Genomic DNA, 23,487 nt, shown 5'->3' on the forward strand with positions numbered 1-23,487 from the left:
ACTAATGTTGATATGTAGACTAATGGTGATGTGTAGACTAATGTTGATGTGTAGACTAATGGTGATATATAGACTAATGGTGATATGTAGACTAATGGTGATGTGTAGACTAATGGTGATATATAGACTAATGGTGATATATAGACTAATGGTGATATATAGACTAATGGTGATGTGTAGACTAATGGTGATGTGTAGACTAATGGTGATATATAGACTAATGGTGATGTGTAGACTAATGGTGATATATAGACTAATGGTGATATATAGACTAATGGTGATGTGTAGACTAATGGTGATATGTAGACTAATGGTGATAAATAGACTAATGGTGATGTGTGGACTAATGGTGATATATAGACTAATGGTGATATATAGACTAATGTTGATATGTAGACTAATGGTGATGTGTAGACTAATGGTGATGTGTAGACTAATGGTGATATGTAGACTAATGGTGATATGTAGATAATGTAGACTAATGGTGATGTGATATATAGACTAATGGTGATATATAGACTAATGGTGATGACTAATGGTGATATATAGACTAATGGTGATATGTAGACTAATGGTGATGTGTAGACTAATGGTGATATATAGACTAATGGTGATATATAGACTAATGGTGATATATAGACTAACTTTTATATGTAGACTAATGGTGATGTGTAGACTAATGGTGATATGTAGACTAATGGTGATATATAGACTAATGGTGATGTGTAGACTAATGGTGATATGTAGACTAATGGTGACTAATGGTGATATAGACTATAGACTAATGGTGATATATAGACTAATGGTGATATGTAGACTAATGTGATATATGATATGATATATAGACTAATGTTGATATATAGACTAATGTTGATATGTAGACTAATGTTGATATATAGACTAATGGTGATGTGTAGACTAATGGTGATATATAGACTAATGGTGATATATAGACTAATGGTGATATATAGACTAATGGTGATATGTAGACTAATGGTGATGTGTAGACTAATGGTGATATATAGACTAATGGTGATATGTAGACTAATGGTGATATGTAGACTAATGGTGATGTGTAGACTAATGGTGATGTGTAGACTAATGATATGATATATGGTGATATGTAGACTAATGGTGATATATAGACTAATGGTGATATGTAGACTATATGGTGATATATAGACTAATGTGTGGTGATATATAGACTAATGGTGATATATAGACTAATGGTGATATGTAGACTAATGGTGATATGTAGACTAATGGTGATATATAGACTAATGTTGATATATAGACTAATGTTGATATGTAGACTAATGTTGATATATAGACTAATGGTGATGTGTAGACTAATGATGTGTAGACTAATGGTGATATATAGACTAATGGTGATATATAGACTAATGGTGATATATAGACTAATGGTGATATGTAGACTAATGGTGATATGTAGACTAATGGTGATATATAGACTAATGGTGATATGTAGACTAATGGTGATATATAGACTAATGGTGATATGTAGACTAATGGTGATATATAGACTAATGGTGATGTGTAGACTAATGGTGATATATAGACTAATGGTGATATGTAGACTAATGGTGATATGTAGACAAATGGTGATATGTCGACTAATGGTGATATATAGACTAATGGTGATGTGTAGACTAATGGTGATATATAGACTAATGGTGATATATAGACTAATGGTGATGTGTAGACTAATTGTGATATGTAGACTAATATATAGACTAATGATATATAGACTAATGGTGATATGTAGACTAATGGGTGACTAATGGTGATATATGGTGATATATAGACTAATGGTGATATGTAGACTAATTTGATATGTAGACTATGTGTAGACTAATGATATGTAGACTAATGGTGATACTAATAGACTAATGGTGATATGTAGACTAATGGTGATGTGTAGACTAATGGTGATATGTAGACTAATGGTGATGTGTAGACTAATGGTGATATATAGACTAATGGTGATATGTAGACTAATGGTGATGTGTAGACTAATGGTGATATGTAGACTAATGGTGATGTGTTGTCTTCTGTCCCTATTGATATACATATACAGACCTTCACTTTTCCTCATGTCCTCTGCTTTCCTGCTTGACTATACACATTAAATTGTTATTGATATAGCTATAAGGACGGCTTTGATGAAGATGTCATGTATAATCAGGACAAATAACCACCACAAGGAAGACTTTTACACATTTATTTAATCAATAACGTACCGCGGCATGTACAGGTTGAATGACACGACGGTATTGTAGTGTAACAGGAGGCGGGGGATAGTCTAAAGTCTCTCTCTGGTGACAATTCAAGCTGATATCCGGGAACACGATTCATACTTTTCAGTTCGAAACATTAATTCTGTAAAATATTCATAAGATATCTTTAGATTCTAAGTTAGCTTGCTAGCATGGAACGAGTCCTTCCGGAAAACGTAATCAGATAAGTAAAGTCTTTGATATTGATCTTCCCACCTCCAAGATGTACCAGAGGTTGTTCTCAAAATATCACGTCTGTGTTCGATATGTTACAGAGCACTACACACAGATGTTTGTACTTCTAACCCTCTAGTCCGGCTACAACAAGCGGGTACATGAAGAAAACCGTGATACCCAGCGACAGGAAGAAAAAGAATATAAAAGAGAATCCGTCCAAAGCCCCGCCCACCATCCTCCATGTAATTCCTCTAATGTCTCTATCATCTACTGGCGCCTGGATACTGTCAACTTCGGCGTCGCTGTTGTCATCCTCATCGTCGTTATCGATAATGTCTGTCACTGCGTTCCTACTCGCCTTCTTTTTGCTGCACCATTTTTTACATTTTCGGCATGTCATGAATGCAACGAGATGACGTACTCCCTCTGGGGGTGTGGCCTCCTCGTCCTGATGGTAAACTCTTAATATCAGAATCGTTGCTATTGTAATGAGGGAACTGACGAATAACATCAGAGTGAGGAAGTAACAGAGCAGCGACATTGGTTCAGAGGCTTTGGGCAAGTTTTCTGCCACCATCGTCAGAAACACAGCGAAAGTCAAGAACGCCGTAATGGCGTAACCGACACGTTCGCCACAGTCAGCCGGAAGTAGAAATACCAAACCATTGAGGAGTCCAATAATAAGGATTGGAATGATCATGTTGACTAGGAAATAACCCGGCTTCCGGGAGAGATTTAGAGTGAAGACGACATACGACACGTCCGCGATAACGGTACTCATCACAGAAGTCGTATCCAAGCTCCATTCAACATTCTCCATGTAAAGGGACATGTCAATTTCGTTTGATGAATTCAGGACAATCTAAACAAAAAAAGGTAGTAATAACAATGTAAACCAGCGCAATAAGTTAGCATCAACAGAAACTCGTCATCCGAGTATAAATTATTTCATATCCGTGGAGAAATTAACCAAATGATTATCGTTCTTTATTGAACAGTTTTATCGTCTACTTTTAAAATGACGAGGGAGATGAAGTATGCCGTTAATGATAACTGTGATTGGTTGAGATCTTACCTCGGGCTTGGGGTTGATATTGTGTTCTAACCTTACACTGACCAGTTGTTAGATGGAAATATGTTACAAGGAAATTTAATGTAATCTCATTCTTACAGTTCATCCAGAAAGAGGCCAAATGTCAAAAACGTAGGATTAAGAACCCCCCAGTTAATTGGCCAGATTTATTTGGCCCTTTCTATGGAGGGATATGACGTAACTGTCTTTTACCTGATCCTTCACGTAGCCCAGCGCCGCAAATGTGACATTGCATGACTGTTTGTCGAAAGGATAGAGTGTGACGTCAACGCCACATGACGTTCGTGCGACTAAGCCGACATTCCAGATAGCATTACCCTCATAGTCGATCCGAATTTTGTATGCTGAGTCCCCAAGTTCCGTTAGGGAGTCGACAGAGTTGGTGAGAGTGACCGGGGGTTTCCAGAATGTTTCCTGCGGTAACAACAGGTTCTCCATTGGATTGTCATCTACTAGGTTCCACGTTAGAAGTTCATTCCTCCACCGTATCACAGCTAATCCCACTATAGCCAAGTTTCCGTTCAACTCATCAAAGTCCGTCACTCCGACCAATGTAAACTCAATGTCAACGTCTAAATGTTCAATTTGGTATATCTTTGGAAATATTTTGCTATTGTAGCTCCTAAACGGTTCATTGTCCAAGAATTCTTTGAAGTTTGTACTTGTAGCAGAGAAAACACTTTCAATATTCCATAAACTAACACAAAGAACGACCACAATCCAGTGACTCGCCATTTTGAATTCGCTAACCAAATATCATGACGTAGAATGAATGTTTGAAAATGTGTTTTACGTGAAATAAGACAATCGACTTCTCTAATGCAGAGACTATATTGCCATACGCGGTTAACATTAGCAAATATGACGATTTTGCGCATGCGTGCGACCTAATTAAATGTTGTAAAGTATATGTACCCATCTGACAATGATATCATTTACGGGTTGTATATAAATCTATGATACCTATCTAACGAACAAAGGCGGTCGTGATACGGAACGCTAGACTCGCCTTGCAATAACACCACTAGGCTTTGGTCAAAGCACCAAGTCTATAACCTTAAATATATACTCATTTAAAACAGTTATGAAAATGGCTGCATTGTGATTCTTAAATGAAGACCTACTTGTACAAAATCAGTGAAAAATCGGTTGTATTTTTCATTTTTTTTCAGTAAAGGGCCTACAAAATTAAGAAGTGTGACCCGGGTTTGACGTACATATGCTACTGACGGCGATAAACAATACTATGAAATCATATATTTCGTGGTGTTTGATTTTCGCGGTGTTTTAAAAACTTTTTCGTGGACTCTTGATTTTTCTGTGGATATATGAATTCGCGAGTTGAGAATCTCCTATGACAAATAGTAATTTTACAAAGGAACAGAACCCTAAACAACAAACTAGAATTTTACTACAAATGCTTAATAAAGCCTTGAAAATATGTATATCAATATCGTGGAAGTAAACTTCTTATCTTGTGGCTTTAACTGACTATTGAGGAAATAAACGCAACATTACACGAGAGCGTACACATAGGTGTATTTATATATATAGCGTTACACGATAGTGTACACATAGGTTAAGATATATACAACGTTACACGATAGTGTACACATAGGTTAAGATATATACAACGTTACACGATAGTGTACACATAGGTGTAGATATATACAGCGCTACACGAGAGTGTACACATAGGTGTAGATATATACAGCGTTACACGATAGTGTACACATAGGTGTAGATATATACAACGTTACACGATAGTGTACACATAGGTGTAGATATACACAGCGTTACACGACTGTAGTGAACAGAGATACACTGTAGTGAACAGAGACACACTGTAGTGACAGAGACACACTGTAGTGAACAGAGACATACTGTAGTGAACAGAGATACACTGTAGTGAACAGAGATACACTGTAGTGAACAGAGACACACTGTAGTGAACAGAGATACACTGTAGTGAACAGAGATACACTGTAGTGAACAGAGACACACTGTAGTGAACAGAGACACACTGTAGTGAACAGAGACATACTGCAGAGACACACTGTAGTGAACAGAGACACACTGTAGTGAACAGAGATACACTGTAGTGAACATTGTACAGAGATACACTGTAGTGAACAGAGATACACTGTAGTGAACATGTACAGAAATACACTGTAGTGAACAGAGATACACTGTAGTGAACATTGTACAGAGATACACTGTAGTGAACAGAGATACACTGTAGTGAACAGAGACACACTGTAGTGAACAGAGATACACTGTAGTGAACAGATATACACGGTAGTGAACAGAGACACACTGTAGTGACAGAGACACACTGTAGTGAACAGAAATACACTGTAGTGAACAGAGACATACTACAGAGACACACTGTAGTGAACAGAGACACACTGTAGTGAACAGAGATACACTGTAGTGAACATTGTACAGAGATACACTGTAGTGAACAGAGATACACTGTAGTGACAGAGACACACTGTAGTGAACAGAGATACACTGTAGTGAACAGAGATACACGGTAGTGAACAGAGACACACTGTAGTGAACAGAGATACACTGTAGTGAACAGAGATACACTGTAGTGAACAGAGACACACTGTAGTGAACAGAGACACACTGTAGTGAACAGAGACACACTGTAGTGAACAGAGACACACTGTAGTGAACAGAGACACACTGTAGTGAACAGAGACACACTGTAGTGAACAGAGACACACTGTAGTGAACAGAGACACACTGTAGTGAACAGAGACACACTGTAGTGAACAGAGATACACTGTAATGAACATTGTACAGAGATACACTGTAGTGAACAGAGATACACTGTAGTGTACATGTACAGAGATACACTGTAGTGAACAGAGATACACTGTAGTGTACATGTACAGAGATACACTGTAGTGAACAGAGATACACTGTAGTGAACATTGTACAGAGATACACCGTAGTGAACATTGTACAGAGATACACTGTAGTGAACAGAGATACACCGTAGTGAACATTGTACAGAGATACACTGTACACTGTACACTGTACACTGAATGTGTAAATATAATAATAATTCTTGATAATGAAGTATTTGTTTAGAGATCGTAAGATTTGTTGATGAAATGTTATAGGTTATTCTAAAGATATTTGAGAAACGATCACAAGTCATAAATTACATATAAGTGGTGTGACCACCGGATTTCGAAAGTTTTAGCTTATTTTTGTGAAATCTGATACTTATTTTGTAAAAGAAAAAAACCCCACAAAAACTGTACTTTTCACTCGATCATACAATGCGTTCGTTCCCTCTTGAAAACCGAGCGATATCACTTTCTAAATTACACTTCGCCTTTAGTAGTCATTTCATGTAATTAATCAACAAATATGTGCTATTCTGTATCCCATTCTAGATTTGTAGTGATAGGTGCTTTTCACGTGCGAGTCTTTTAAAGACATTTCGAATACAAGTAAGTAAACAACGAAAGGCAAAGACAATCATCGGCGTATAGGATGTGATGAGCCATTCACTGTTCAACATTCTTTTATTGGACTGCATCGACCTTCTGTCTATTCGAGAATTTTTTTTTTCGTAAAGTTACAAGTCTGAATACCCCTTTTCAAACTGATAAAATATATAAAACTTTTGGTTATCTGAAAGATGTTGGTCTATATTATAGAATCCGACTTACCATTTTAATCTTTAAAGTGATAATATAATCATTTTAGACTTCAAGCATTTGTCGTTTACTTTTTAGTTAGTTTCATGTTATTTCCTTTTGGATCGCTGTGTCTTTCACCAGTTGGTGGTCCTAATGACCTTTTACGTGTTCACGGGCCATAAAGATTGTAATAACAATAATAATATTTTTTGTGCCAGTCAACTTTCTGAGATTAACAAAGACAGGGTATTGGTATACAGAAAAGCTTCCCGTCCTTTTTTCCTCTATAATATTTTCTAATTCCGTAAATATTTTAGACATCTGAAATTACAAGTTATTTAAACAAGAGATATCTATTTTATATTTTGACATGAAAATATTTTTTCTTTTTTTTTCTCCGTTCGGATTTCCTTTGTCAGCTTTCATTATATAGAAATATGAAGTAAGAACTTGATGACACAAATAGAGAAAACCAAAAATGAAACAACAGAAAAAACATTTAATTGACTTTCTCAATAGTACAAATCACAGTTTATCATTGTTTATAATCGATTCAAAGTATGCACGTGTCATTATGTCATTGACCCGATGGGTTTATCCTTTATATAGAATATCATGTTCCTTTCACGGTCAACTGGTACTCATTGTTACGTATAATGAGAAACACGCATTTGAGCGATCCAAAGTCACTGATATTTCCAGAGCTGAGCTCCTTCTTATTATTCTTCATCGGAGGAAGAGGAGGTCGCAGCTACGGCGAGAGGAATCAAGAACACACATGAAATGACGACGGTCCCGAAAACGAACAACGAGAAGAAAAATCCGTCCAGTGTGCCCCCGACCACCCGCCATGTTATACCTTTTATATCAGCATTGTTTGGCTTGGCTTTTTTCACCTCCGTCTTCCGTTTCCCTTCATCGTCTGAATCTTCCTCCTCTTCCTCCTCCGACGACGATTCTTCTTCCTCTACTTCCTGTCCCGGTTTGGGTTCTTCTATAGCCTCCAGCTTTTGTCCACACCACTTCTTACACTTTCTGCAGGTAATGAATGCCACCACGTGTTTTAGCCACATGGGTACTGGGCTGTCATCATCCTGGTGATACACTCGTAGTGTCATGATAGTAATCACGGTCGATAAGGCGCTCATAATCAACATCAACGTCAGGAAGAAGCATAGCAGAGACATTGGTTCAGAAGATTTGGGAAGGTTATCAGACACCATGGTCAAAAACACAGCAAATGTGAGGAAAGCGGTGATAGCATACCCAACGCGTTCACCGGAATCAGCCGGGAGAAGGAATACCAGACCGTTAAGCATACCGAGGATAAGAATGGGAATGATCATGTTAACCAGAAAGTAGCCCGGTTTCCGAGCCAGATTAAGGGAGTAATCGAGGTAGGAGGCCGAGGCGGAGGAGAGCGCTTCCACGGTGGTGCTAGTCAAAGTCCATTCCACGTTCGGCATGAAAAGATCGGTGTTCATACCTGTACTGGTAGTGTTTAGTCGAACCTGAAACAGTTAACATTATTAATAAGTACCCCGACCCTAGTTGATGCTGTATGTCATACGTGTAACAGTAACGAGCCTAATTAGGACTCAAAGTTAATATTAACGAACAGCCGTAAATGTACACTAGCCAAAAGAATACCCCGAGTTGATGCTAATTTTGTCACACCTGTTATCATAAATAAATGTACTTGATGCTAATTTTGTCACACCTGTTATCATAAAAAAGAATACCCCGAGTTGATGCTAATTTTGTCACACCTGTTATCATAAATGAGCCAAGATGATACCCCGACTTGATGCTAATTTTGTCACACCTGTTATCATAAATGAGCCAAGATGATACCCCGACTTGATGCTAATTTTGTCACACCTGTTATCATAAATGAGCCAAGATGATACCCCGAGTTGATACTAATTTTGTCACACCTGTTATCATAAATGAGCCAAGATGATACCCAGACTTGATGCTAATTTTGTCACACCTGTTATCATAAATGAGCCAAGATGATACCCCGACTTGATGCTAATTTTGTCACACCTGTTATCATAAATGAGCCAAGATGATACCCAGACTTGATGCTAATTTTGTCACACCTGTTATAATAAATGAGCCAAGATGATACCCCGAGTTGATGCTAATTTTGTCACACCTGTTATCATAAATGAGCCTAGATAATACCCCGAGTTGATGCTGATTTTGTCACACCTGTTATCATAAATGAGCCAAGATGATACCCCGACTTGATGCTAATTTTGTCACACCTGTTATCATAAATGAGCCAAGATGATACCCGGACTTGATGCTAATTTTGTCACACCTGTTATCATAAATGAGCCAAGATGATACCCCGAATTGATGTTAATTTTGTCACATCTGTTATCATACATGAGCCAAGATAATACCCCGAGTTGATGCTAATTTTGTCACACCTGTTATCATAAATGAGCCTAGATAATATCCCGAGTTGATGCTAATTTTCTCACATCTATAACGCTTTCTGAGAGGCACAAAGAAGAGGTAGTGTTATTTAGTTTAGTTACCTGTGTGTCTGTGTATCCCCAAGGTGTAAAGGAAATCTTGCAAACTTGTTTGTCGAAGGGGTAGTAAGACACGTCTACGGAACAGGCCGACTTGGACACGACGCCAATCTGCCATTCACAAACGCCATCTTTATTAATCCGTATTTTATAGGAATTGTCGCCCATTTCAGTGAGAGATTCGACAGAGTTTGAAAGAACCAGAGATGGCCTCCAGAAATTATTCTGTCCCAAAATCACCTCCTGCATCGCGTTGATGGAGCTATTCCACATCAGAAGTTCATTCGTCCATGTCAGCACCGTATATCCCACAAGATCTAGGTATCCGTTCAGTTCATTCAACTGTGTAATTGCTACAAGATAAAACTGCATGTCTACTTCCACTTTATCTGTTTGTGCATTCCGCGGAAAAATCTTCAAGTTGTATGTACTAAAGGGAGGACTGTCTATCCATGATCGATAATCTGTGGCTGTCTGGGCGTTTAGTAGGTCTACAGTAAACAGAATAGTCACCCAAAACATCATACACTGTATCAGTCGCAACGAACCCATATCGTATGTTATCGGAATAACACGAAACAAGAAATATCCATCAGAATTCCTTTTCTGTTAGTTTCTCATTTGAAATATGGCGTAGGTGATGTGATTTAAAGTATAGTTGGTCGGGTGCTCTCCTGTTAGGTTGAAACAATGTCTTTGAGAGGCAACAGTGCGTGTCAACCAACCTTAAATTAAACATGCGCATTGACGACTATATTGTTTTAATAGGACACGATTTAAATAGCTTATACCAAGACGCACATAACCGGTCAGTCGATATTACAATAACACTGATTACGTCCGTGTGTGACCGGTCAGTCGATATTACAATAACACTGATTACGTCCGTGTGTGATCGGTCAGTCGATATTACAATAACACTGATTACGTCCGTGTGTGAACGGTCAGTCGATATTACAATAACACTGATTACGTCCGTGTGAGACCGGTCAGTCGATATTACAACAACACTGATTACGTCCGTGTGTGACCGGTCAGTCGATATTACAACAACACTGATTACGTCCGTGTGTGACCGGTAAATCGAATAGATAATAACACTGATTACGTCCGTGTGTGAACGGTCAGTCGATATTACAATAACACTGATTACGTCCGTGTGTGACCGGTAAATCGAATAGATAATAACACTGATTACGTCCGTGTGTGAACGGTCAGTCGATATTACAATAACACTGATTACGTCCGTGTGAGACCGGTAAATCGAATAGACAATAACACTGATTACGTCCGTGTGTGACCGGTAAATCGAATAGATAATAACATACTATGCCGAAAAGAAACAGACGTCGTATATGACCGTTAAATCATAATAAACAGTTTGTGATCGTCAAATCTTAAGAAGATTGTCAAATCAAAATGACGCCTGTTTGTGATCGATAAATCACACGACGTCTGTTTGTGATCGATAAATCACACGACGTCTGTTTGTGATCGATAAATCACACGACGTCTGTTTGTGATCGATAAATCACACGACGTCTGTTTGTGATCGATAAATCACACGACGTCTGTTTGTGATCGATAAATCACACGACGTCTGTTTGTGATCGATAAATCACACGACGTCTGTTTGTGATCGATAAATCACACGACGTCTGTTTGTGATCGATAAATCACACGACGTCTGTTTGTGATCGATAAATCACACGACGTCTGTTTGTGATCTATAAATCACACGACGTCTGTTTGTGATCGATAAATCACACGACGTCTGTTTGTGATCGATAAATCACACGACGTCTGTTTGTGATCAATAAATCACACGACGTCTGTTTGTGATCTATAAATCACACGACGTCTGTTTGTGATCTATAAATCACACGACGTCTGTTTGTGATCTATAAATCACACGACGTCTGTTTGTGATCTATAAATCACACGACGTCTGTTTGTGATCAATACATTACATGACGTCTGTTGGTGATCTATACATCACACGACGTCTGTTTGTGATCGATAAATCACACGACGTCTGTTTGTGATCTATAAATCACACGACGTCTGTTTGTGATCTATACATCACACGACGTCTGTTTGTGATCGATAAATCACACGACGTCTGTTTGTGATCTATAAATCACACGACGTCTGTTTGTGATCGATAAATCACACGACGTCTGTTTGTGATCTATAAATCACACGACGTCTGTTTGTGATCGATACACCCCACGACGTCTGTTTGTGATCGATAAATCTCGTTTTTTGTGATCTGTAGGTCACACGGATACAATTAATTAGAAACTTGTTGCACTTTGATGTAAAAGACAAGTGACACACATAAATAGATTATCCAATAAGTCATAAAGAAGATCTTGTCCAACGCTTTCCCGATCATTTCCCCATCATATTCATTTACAGACTTGTCACCAGTCCGGTCTTCACTACTCGCGGTGCCGGATTCTCTATTGGTCACAGACATTTTTCCTATTTCGACATCTTTTTTAGGACCGCTGAAATACCCAAACCGACTACAATTTGTTATGTCCACCAGTGTTTTTAAGTACTTTGGTACTGGTAAATTTCTTTTTTCGAAATGAAACCTTAAATTGAACACAGTGGCAAAAGTTATTGTAGAACTCAGAAGTAACATAATCAGCATATAGTAGGAAAGAAGAGGCATCGGGAACGAGGCTTGAGGTAAGCTTGCACTCATCAAGCTGAGGAAGACGGCAAATGTGAGGAAGGCAGCAATAGCATAGCCTACTCGTTCACCGGTATTCGATGGTAACAGAAACACAAGTGTGTTCAGAATCGCCAACAGAAAAATAGGCAGTGCCATGTTTATCATGAAAAATGTTGGTTTTCGAGCAAGTGAAATTGTAAATAACAAGAAGGCTTGTCTTCTTACGACCCTCATGCTGACTTCCGTTTCCGTTACATTCCACTCTTCACTGCCGACAAATTCATCTGTCAGAAAGCCCGATTCGTGCATGTTGAAATCTATTTCGGTATTGATGTAACTCATTGGAGTTAAAATCAAGGTGCATTTCTGAACGTCAAATGGGTAGTTTGTAGCATCAACGGCGCACCCCGTCCTACTCACCATCCCGAATGCCCATGTTACGTCTCCAGAAGTCATGTCAATGCGAACATTATGGAAACCCTGTCCCAAGGTCGATGCCATTGAATCCACGGAATTGAATATGGAAATTGTTGGAGTCCAAATAAATTCCGATGGAAACGAGAGTTGTTGAAATATATGATGAGATTTGTTGAATGTTGCGGTGACAAGTTCGTCGTTCCAGTGCATTTGAATGTTACCAACCATGTTTAGATGTCCAGTTATCTCGTCAAAGTGGGTAATGGCGGCTATGCTGAAGGACAGCGCTATCTCTACTGGGCGCGACTGGTTATGACGGGGGAATACATTATTACTATACGGACATAAAGAACAAAACGTTCGGTTTACAAAGTCCAGGACGGTGTCCGTCGTTTGTCCGATACACGGGACTGTACACAGGTATATCAATAGAAGCATATACATGTTTCTGTTTCAGCTGCTGCTGACGATGATGAGTATGATGCAGATGGATGTATTTTCGACTTTTTGAAACTGCACTTGAAGTTCTCATTCACCGTGGTAAGAATGCGCCATGCATTTCACACCATCACACAAAGTGATAAATTTCTCTCTGTTTCACGTATTGTCCGTTAAACTTCCCCTTTACAATCAGCTATTTATTTGTTCACATTTCAAGTAGAAAATAAATGCCTCTAAATAAAAAGGGAGATTTAAGATTAAATTCTGGAGAAATAAGTGTACCGGAATGATTCGGCTGTGACTGCGTCTGAACAATGAGCTAATCGTTTATTAATGTAATCTGACAGTCGTTCATTCAGTGCACCCAATTTCTTATCTAACTGGAGAAATTTTATATGTTTACGTCAAGTCATTAAACAAGGGTAATAAATATCAAATGTTACTGGAAATATTGAAATCAACGACTACATCTTACCTGTTAAATGACGTCCGCTTCATTTCGTCTTTTCTGATTGGGTGGCCTTACCTGAATATCCCATCCAGTCGAAGTTACCTATGGAAGACTTCTACACACGTTTGTTATATATCCAACATCACATCCATCAACATATACACTGTTCATGTTTCACCGTACAGTAAATTATAACGAACACGGCTACAGCTAATGTACGCTTAGTACGAAGTCGTGTCGTTTTTCCGGTCAAATGACTATTATGCTCATTGTAAATTTTTTAGAATAAAACGAATTTGGATATAACGAATTCCAATGTTTAGGTCCGCTGGAGCAAAATCTCTCACAAACCTTTCTGATTAGTACGAGCTGTCATCATAAACTCCCGGTCGGTATAATATTAGGACTCAACGTGGAAATCAAACGAAATACTAGCGGATTGTTTTAAGTTGCAGTATCTATGTCGTATATATAGTACATTGTACATGCAGTATAACTTTGTATAGAAATTCAATTGTTTTATGATATATATATATGTTTTAATTTGAGAAATGTTAGAAGCTACATTGTGTGCATAATATCATTATAGATACCTTTGCATATGTTTGTGTTCAAAACGTCATCCATTCTGTAAGAAGGCGGGTGGGGAGGGGTTGTAAGGGATAAAATTCTTACAAATTAATACAGATATTAACGTCCTATTAATTGATTTTGTGATATTTTGCTTATTACGAATTTTCAAATGCTTTTAGCAATAATTCGTAATAACGTTATTGCAAACTACAGTTATGGTTCTCAGAGATTCGTTATAACCGTGTATTACTGTGCTTGTTAACCATCAATATGTGTTACATGTGTGAACAATAATCTGTGTGTAAAATGTTGATACGTTACCTTGTAAAATGTTACTGTACACACGTTTTACATGTTATGTACCTGTATACTGTACACACGTTTTACATGTAACGTACCTGTATACTGTACACACGTTTTACATGTAACGTACCTGTATACTGTACACACGTTTTACATGTAACGTACCTGTATACTGTACACATGTTTTACATGTAACGTACCTGTATACTGTACACATGCATTACATGTAACGTACCTGTATACTGTACAGGTTTTACATGTAACGTACCTGTATACTGTACACACGTTTTACATGTAACGTGCCTGTATACTGTACACACGTTTTACATGTAACGTACCTGTATACTGTACACACGTTTTACATGTTATGTACCTGTATACTGTACACAGGTTTTACATGTAACGTACCTGTATACTGTACACATGTTTTACATGTAACGTACCTGTATACTGTACACATGCATTACATGTAACGTACCTGTATACTGTACAGGTTTTACATGTAACGTATCTGTATACTGTACACACGTTTTACATGTAACGTACCTGTATACTGTACACATGTTTTACATGTAACGTACCTGTATACTGTACACACGTTTTAAATGTAACGTACCTGTATACTGTACACATGTTTTACATGTAACGTGCCTGTATACTGTACACGTGTTTTACATATAACGTACCTGTATACTGTGCAGGTTTTACATGTAAAGTACCTGTATACTGTACACACGTTTTACATGTAACGTACCTGTATACTGTACACGTTTTACATGTAACGTACCCGTATACTGTAAACATGTATTACATGTAACGTACCTGTATACTGTACACACGTTTTACATGTAACGTACCTGTATACTGTGCACGTTTTACATGTAACGTACCTGTATACTGTACACACGTTTTACATGTAACGTACCTGTATACTGTACACGTTTTACATGTAACGTACCTGTATACTGTACACACGTTTTACATGGAACGTACCTGTATACTGTACACACGTTTTACATGTTATGTATCTGTATACTGTACACATGTTTTACATGTAACGTACCTGTATACTGTACACACGTTTTACATGGAACGTACCTGTATACTGTACACACGTTTTACATGTAACGTACCTGTATACTGTACACACGTTTTACATGGAACGTACCTGTATACTGTACACACGTTTTACATGTAACGTACCTGTATACTGTACACACGTTTTACATGGAACGTACCTGTATACTGTACACACGTTTTACATGTAACGTACCTGTATACTGTACACGTTTTACATGTAACGTACCTGTATACTGTACACACGTTTTACATGGAACGTACCTGTATACTGTACACACGTTTTACATGTTATGTATCTGTATACTGTACACATGTTTTACATGTAACGTACCTGTATACTGTACACGTTTTACATGTAACGTACCCGTATACTGTACACATGTATTACATGTAACGTACCTGTATACTGTACACGTGTTTTACATATAACGTATCTGTATACTGTACACACGTTTTACATGGAACGTACCTGTATACTGTACACACGTTTTACATGTTATGTATCTGTATACTGTACACATGTTTTACATGTAACGTACCTGTATACTGTACACGTTTTACATGGAACGTACCTGTATACTGTACACACGTTTTACATATTATGTATCTGTATACTGTACACATGTTTTACATGTAACGTACCTGTATACTGTACACACGTTTTACATGTAACGTACCTGTATACTGTGCACGTTTTACATGTTATGTACCTGTATACTGTACACACGTTTTACATGTAACGTACCTGTATACTGTACCAACGTTTTACATGTTATGTATCTGTATACTGTACACGTTTTACATGTTATGTACCTGTATACTGTACACACGTTTTACATGTAACGTACCTGTATACTGTACACGTGTATTACATGTTACGTTCCTATGTTCTGTACACATGTTTTTTACCGATTTTCAGTATACATTTAGTTTTAACTTTTAACTATTAGCTTTTCCCACGTGTATATCTTGTTTTGACTGTTTTCGTCACCTAAATCGGATGTGTCCTTACACTAGGGTAGGATTCTATAAATCACAGAACTCATTTTCATTACAAGAGAAAATTCAAATCTATTTCTCTGTGAGACAGCCGAACAAGACATTTTCCATTGGCATTTGACGTCATTAAGTTTATACTCCTCGTGACACTGGGTAATTTCAATATAGGTTATTACAGACCAGGCATGCTAAGTGATAGATATAGAGGTAGAAATGTATTTATATAATGTTCAACCTTTTAAACTTTTAAACATGAAAGGGATTTTGTATTTTGTGTAGGGTGTTACATTAAAGTTGTGTTATGAAATATATGCAAGATTTCAGCATTAAGGTTCTTACATGCCTGGTTGAAGTGATTCTGTCTTCAACAAATAACAAGTCTACACTCAAAGTATGTACAAAACGACTAGTTTATTGTAAATCATTTAATGTTATCTGTATTGAGTTAACTGGAAGTACTCGGCATTGTTTACAGTGAAACCACAGTCCAGGGGTACCATACATATTTACCATATTTATATTTATCACAACGACGTCGTTTTTGGCGTGTTACAAGTCTTTATACTTCAGTCCCACCAATAGTCTCGTGTAGTTACAAGTCTTTATACTCCAGTCCCACTAATAGTCTCGTGTAGTTACAAGTCTTTATACTCCAGTCCCACTAATAGTCTCGTGTAGTTACAAGTCTTTATACTCCAGTCCCACCAATAGTTCGTGTAGTTACAAGCCATCATACTCCAGTCCCACCAATATTTTCGTGTAGTTACAAGGCTTTATACTTCAGTCACAAAATATTCTCGAGTACAGATCCTGTAGTCAAAGAATTTTCCGGAAGTACAATGAAATTATGCTCTGGAGAAGAGAGGAACAAGAAACACACTTGAAAGCGCTATACTTCCGATAGTAAAGACAACAAAGAAAAACTTGTCTAAAGTTTGCGCCACGATTTTCCACGTAACACCATATCTAATTTCCGGTTGTTGATCTTCCTCTTCCTCGTCACTTTCGTCATCTACGACGACCGCCTGTGTTGGTTGTGACGGCGGTTTCTTAACCTCGTCTAAAGGGTCCAATGCCATCCCTAATCGACTCGGACCGGCGACCCCTTCCATCCCCAATCGACTCGGAGCGGCGCTGGGGCCCAGGCTCGAGGGCGGACGACTTTTCTCTTCCGGCCCCGCAGCCACTGGCTTTGGTTTCGGTGGCGGAGCTTTAGGTTCGGGTTTTTCCGGATTTCTGTATTTTTCTTTACATATACGGAAAGTCATTGTAGCCACAAGGGCAGCAACGTAAAATGGAACAGTAGAATCTTCGTCCTTGTCATGTATCCGGAGAGTAAAAATTGTAACAAGAGTCGACATGCTGCTCATGGCCAACATAGAGGAGAGGTAATAACTCAACATGGCTAATGGTGCAGAAGTCTTTGGTAAATTCTCTGCCAGAATCGTTAAAAATACGGCAAATGTTAAAAACACATTCACAGCAAAGCCTATTCTTTCTCCAGCATCGGCAGGTAACACGAAAACGAGACTGTTGAGCAGCCCGACTAGAACTAGAGGACTAATCATGTTCACAATGAAAAACACTGGCCTCCTTTTCAAATTCAGTACATACCTTCTAAACGGTTTGTTAGATGAGTTATATGTACTCACTGTTGACCCCTGCAAATCCCACTCCTCGTTTTCATCGTAGTACTCAATGTCCAGTTCGGTGGCCGAATTGTCAAACATGACTTCCTCTGCGTTGTAGTCCCACATGGTAAGAACAAGTTCACAAGCCTGACTATCGAATGGGTAGTAGGTAGCATCGACCGAACATCCGGTGGCAGTGGTCACTCCGGCTCGCCAATAGTTCTTGGCAGCGGCCAGAATGGTCTTAACGTGATAATTCTTGTCATAGATTGGTTTCAGAGCATTCACAGAGTTAAAGATGGTGATGGTTGGGTACCATACGTCTGACTGCAAGGAGTCCATCTCATACGGTACATGGTGACCTGGGATGTACCTCTGGGTTAGGTACTCGTCCTTCCAGATCACAGTTAGCTTGGCCATTAAGTTCATCACACCTGATACCTCGTCCAGATCGGTAATTTTGTACAACTGAAAAGTGACGTCAACGAATATTGTCTCGTTCTGCATCAAACGAGGGAAAACTCGCCTATCGTAGATTGTGGAGTCAAACAGATCCGCTAACATAGTGGCAAAGTCCGAGGCTGTTGGAACGGGAATGGTCTGACACAGTGAACAGTTGGACTCGATGAGGAACGACCCCCCAGACACACCGGAGATGGCCGTTCCCACCAGCAGCAGCAGCAGCCTTAAGTACATACTGCTCATGTCGTCGGAGTAAACGAGACGACGTTCCTCTGTCTATATAAATTGGTTTGTTCTCCGACGCAGATGACGGATTGCACGTACTCGCGGAGTCAATGGCACGTAACTAGATTTAAATTGATATGAATGCGTCCTTTGTTCATTTGAACTTAATATAGGGTCAAACTCAACGTGTTTTGGATTTAAATCTTTGCGAACATACATTCATTTTGAAATAGTCTTTTGTGTGTATTTGATATAATGCTAACCATTTATTTTCCTGGCAGATGTCCTATCAACATTTATATATCCAAAATTGTGTTGTAGAGACATTATATACCTTGTTGGAATTATTTTTTTTTCTTTCTCTCTCTTTATCTTTTTAACAACTCATTATGAAAAATATGAAATTTATTAATTAAATAACGACAGTTAATCAAATACCTAAACCATTACCAGGATGTTGCTTTCATTCATTGAAAGGTATATAATATCAATATTCTTGTGTTAAACTAGTAAAACATATCTGGGTAGGCAATTAACGAGTATATGGGAGGGTTAATACATGAGGGATAGAGAGTATAACAAGTGTCTGAGAGAGGGTTAATACTTTAGGGGTAGACAGTATAACACGTGTCTGAGAGAGGGTTAATACATATGGGGTGGACAGTATAACAAGTGTCTGAGAGAGGGTTAATACATATGGGGTGGACAGTATAACACGTGTCTGAGAGAGGGTTAATACATATGGGGTGGACACTATAACACGTGTCTGAGAGAGGGTTAATACATGTGGGGTGGACAGTATAACACGTGTCTGAGAGAGGGTTAATACATATGGGGTGGACAGTATAACACGTGTCTGAGAGAGGGTTAATACATATGAGGTGGACAGTATAACAAGTGTCTGAGAGAGGGTTAATACATGTGTGACATGTGTGTTTGATGGAAAATTTCTAAATATTCAAATACTTATTCGTAATTAAATTCAAACAAATATGTTAAATACATCCAGATATTGCCGTTTTAAAGAGGCTGATTCGTGGAAGAAACGATGTATTTGTCGTTCACAGAAAGTGATGAAAGTTTCTTAACCTGTAACTGGAACCCAGGTACACCGGAGAGGAAGCGTGTTCTTATCTTGATTGTTTAAGTTTGTAATTCTTCAACTTGTTTATGTGCATTTCAAAACATCAATGTATATATTTGTTAAATTTATTTGAATTATTTAAGACTTTTAGTATGATTTCATTTTTACATGAAAGATTGAAAAGACCATTCTCAACACCGAGCGAAGCTTATATGCCACCAGTTGAGAGAAAATAGAAAATAAAACACTAATAAATTTAGTTTAATTAATTCTTGAAGAAAATTTGGTTTGCTTGTGTATATGATGTTGGTCGGCGTCACACCAGATACATTTAATCTTAATTAAAAAAATTTCATTTGTGTAAAATGATCTTTATCTTTAGTAAAAGGATAAAAGGAATTCAGGAAAGCGAAAATGTTGTAATAGTAGCTTTGATTAACATTAGTTACGGGTAAAGTGCAGAGCACCTATTCTCCATACTATTCATTTCCGGAAGATTTTTTTCTCGCATGGAAAGTTTTCTTAATTTAAAAAAAAAAATCGCCGATTTACACGTTTTCATATTAAAATCACCATCAGTTTACAAATTAATTTAAAATCCGTTTTATGTGTGTTCTGTAATAGATAAGCATGGAACTATTCGCTTCAATGCGCATGCGAGTTGTTTTTTTCATTTTTACTGCGGCTATCCTGTCATACACACGCAGAAGATATCCTTGTATTACCCTTGATAGTTAACACATTCCACGGGTAGAAATGGGAGAAAATAATATACCGTTATAACACAGTTCTATATCATCCTTGGGTGGGGGGAAATATCGAACCAGGACTGGTCTATATTGCCCTGGGATGAGGGTTTATACTGTACCAGGACTGACCTATATTGTCCTGGGGTAAAGGTTTATACTGTACCAGGACTGGTCTATATTGTCCTGGAATGAGGGTTTATACTGTACCAGGACTGACCTATATTGTCCTGGGGTGAAGGTTTATACTGTACCAGCACTGACCTATATATTCCCGGGATGAAGGTTTATACTGTACCAGGACCGGTCTATATTGGCCTAAGGTGAATGTTTACACTGTACCAAGACTGACCTATATTGTCCCGGGGTGAAGGTTTATACTGTACCAGGACAGGTCTATATTGTCCTGGGGTGAAGGTTTATACTGTACCAGGACTGGCCTATATTGTCCTGAGGTGAAGGTTTATACTGTACCAGGACTGGTCTATATTGTCCTGGTGTAAAGGTTTATACTGTACCAGGACTGACCTATATTGTCCTTGGATGAAGGTTTATACTGTACAAGGACTGACCTATATTGTCTTGGGGTGAAGATTTATACTGTACCAGCACTGACCTATATTGTCTTGGGGTGAAGGTTTATTCTGTACCAGGACAGGTCTATATTGGCCTACGGTGAATGTTTATTATGTACCAGGACTGGTCTATATTGTCCCGGGGTGAAGGTTTATACTGTACCAGGACTGACCTATATTGTCCTGGGGTAAAGGTTTATACTGTACCAGGACTGGTCTATATTGTCCTGGGGTGAAGATTTATACTGTACCAGGACTGGTCTATATTGTCCTGAGGTGAAGGTTTATACTGTACCAGGACAGGTCTATATTGGCCTAAGGTGAATGTTTATTATGTACCAGGACTGGTCTATATTGTCCTGAGGTGAAGGTTTATACTGTACAAGGACTGACCTATATTGTCCTGGGGTAAAGGTTTATACTGTACAAGGACTGACAAGGACTGACCTATATTGTCCCTACAAGGACTGACCTATATTAGGTAAAGGTTTATACTGTACCAGGACTGGTCTATATTGTCCTGGGGTGAAGGTTTATACTGTACCAGCACTGACTAATATTGTCTTGGGGTGAAGGTTTATACTGTACCAGGACAGGTCTATATTGCCCTGGGATGAGGGTTTATACTGTACCAGCACTGACCTATATTGTCTTGGGGTGAAGGTTTATACTGTACCAGGTTTATACTGTACCAGGACTGGTCTATATTGTCCTGAGGTGAACGTTTATACTGTACCAGGACTGGTCTATATTGTCCTTGGATGAAGGTTTATACTGTACAAGGACTGACCTATATTGTCCTTGGATGAAGGTTTATACTGTACAAGGACTGACCTATATTGTCCTGGGGTGAAGATTTATACTGTACCAGCACTGACCTATACTGTCTTGGGGTGAAGATTTATACTGTACCAGCACTGACCTATATTGTCTTGGGGTGAAGATTTATACTGTACCAGCACTGACCTATATTGTCTTGGGGTGAAGGTTTATACTGTACCAGGACTGGTCTATATTGCCCTGAGTTGAAGGCTTATACTGTACCAGGACTGGCCTATATTGTCCTGGAATGAAGGTTTATACTGTACCAGGACTGGCCTATATTGTCCTGGGGTGAAGGTTTATACTGTACCAGGACAGGTCTATATTGTCCTGGTGTAAAGGTTTATACTGTACCAGGACTGGCCTATATTGTCCTGGTGTAAAGGTTTATACTGTACCAGGACTGACCTATATTGTCTTGGGGTGAAGGTTTATACTGTACCAGGACTGGTCTATATTGCCCTGAGTTGAAGGCTTATACTGTACCAGGACTGGCCTATATTGTCCTGGAATGAAGGTTTATACCACACCATCACTGGTCAATATTGCCCTGAGTTGAAGGCTTATACTGTACCAGGACTGACCTATATTGTCCTGGAATGAAGGTTTATACCACACCATCACTGGTCAATGTTTCAAGGATTTCAAAAATCCAACTTTGTTTCCCTATTGTGTCCTGCTTTCAAGCCTTCAAAGGCTAAGTCAAATCGTGTATACAAAATTAAACTCCATTCACCTTAAGTATAGAAAAAAAACTTTCATCCAAACAAGGATTTTTATAGATTTTCTGACATTGAGTTCTCGCCAAAGGATGCTCTAGACCATTTGGTAAAAATCTCCTCAGTCGTACGGTGTTTACTAAGTTGAGTGATTGTTTTGTGTTCATATCAGTTGCCTTACATAATCTCCCTTTACCTTATTATCATGTAGAATCACATCATACTTCATCAGTGTTCCCTGTGTGTGTCGCTTCCATCACTACGTGAAGTTCTGTACAGGTTACAATATTTCTTAGAATCTTTATTTAAAATTACCAATTTAATAAAACAATTACTCGTACAACAAAAATACGATAACAGTAATTTATTGATTTGATTATACAACGTAAATCTGTCTACTTCTGCTGTGGACATCAGAGTGTAAACATGAGGCGGTACAAGGGTTCTATATACATACCAATATGTTTGTCTAAGGTTAGGAAGCTACTCCTA

The 23,487-nt window shown here is 38.3% G+C and overlaps 4 protein-coding genes across 4 annotated transcripts; all 4 read right to left on the reverse strand.

Annotated features, from left to right (window-relative positions):
• Positions 1-2,598: 2,598 nt before the first annotated feature.
• On the reverse strand, positions 2,599-4,317 carry LOC132544000 (neuronal acetylcholine receptor subunit alpha-9-like; the record flags this gene model as incomplete). Its single annotated transcript, XM_060207558.1, has 2 exons — positions 2,599-3,336; positions 3,760-4,317. Coding segments are annotated over 2 exons (1,296 nt in total), but the record flags the coding sequence as incomplete, so codon positions are not given.
• A 3,634-nt stretch (positions 4,318-7,951) lies between these two features.
• Positions 7,952-10,333, reverse strand: LOC132544001 (neuronal acetylcholine receptor subunit alpha-9-like). The gene is made up of 2 exons (XM_060207560.1): positions 9,785-10,333; positions 7,952-8,743 (listed from the first exon to the last, which is right to left on the reverse strand). Exons 1-2 carry the CDS (start codon positions 10,331-10,333, stop codon positions 7,952-7,954), a joined length of 1,341 nt encoding a protein of 446 aa, XP_060063543.1.
• A 1,741-nt stretch (positions 10,334-12,074) lies between these two features.
• LOC132544002 (neuronal acetylcholine receptor subunit beta-2-like) lies at positions 12,075-13,112 on the reverse strand. Its single transcript, XM_060207561.1, has one exon. The coding sequence runs from the start codon at positions 13,110-13,112 to the stop codon at positions 12,075-12,077; it is 1,038 nt and encodes a 345-aa protein (XP_060063544.1).
• A 4,464-nt stretch (positions 13,113-17,576) lies between these two features.
• LOC132544003 (neuronal acetylcholine receptor subunit alpha-10-like) lies at positions 17,577-19,067 on the reverse strand. Its single transcript, XM_060207562.1, has one exon. The coding sequence runs from the start codon at positions 19,065-19,067 to the stop codon at positions 17,577-17,579; it is 1,491 nt and encodes a 496-aa protein (XP_060063545.1).
• Positions 19,068-23,487: the final 4,420 nt, after the last annotated feature.

The sequence above is a fragment of the Ylistrum balloti genome, unplaced genomic scaffold (assembly GCF_031769215.1).
Source record: "Ylistrum balloti isolate Yb309-2 unplaced genomic scaffold, AGI_CSIRO_Ybal_v1 Utg369772, whole genome shotgun sequence".
In the NCBI taxonomy this organism is placed as follows: Eukaryota; Metazoa; Mollusca; class Bivalvia; order Pectinida; family Pectinidae; genus Ylistrum; species Ylistrum balloti.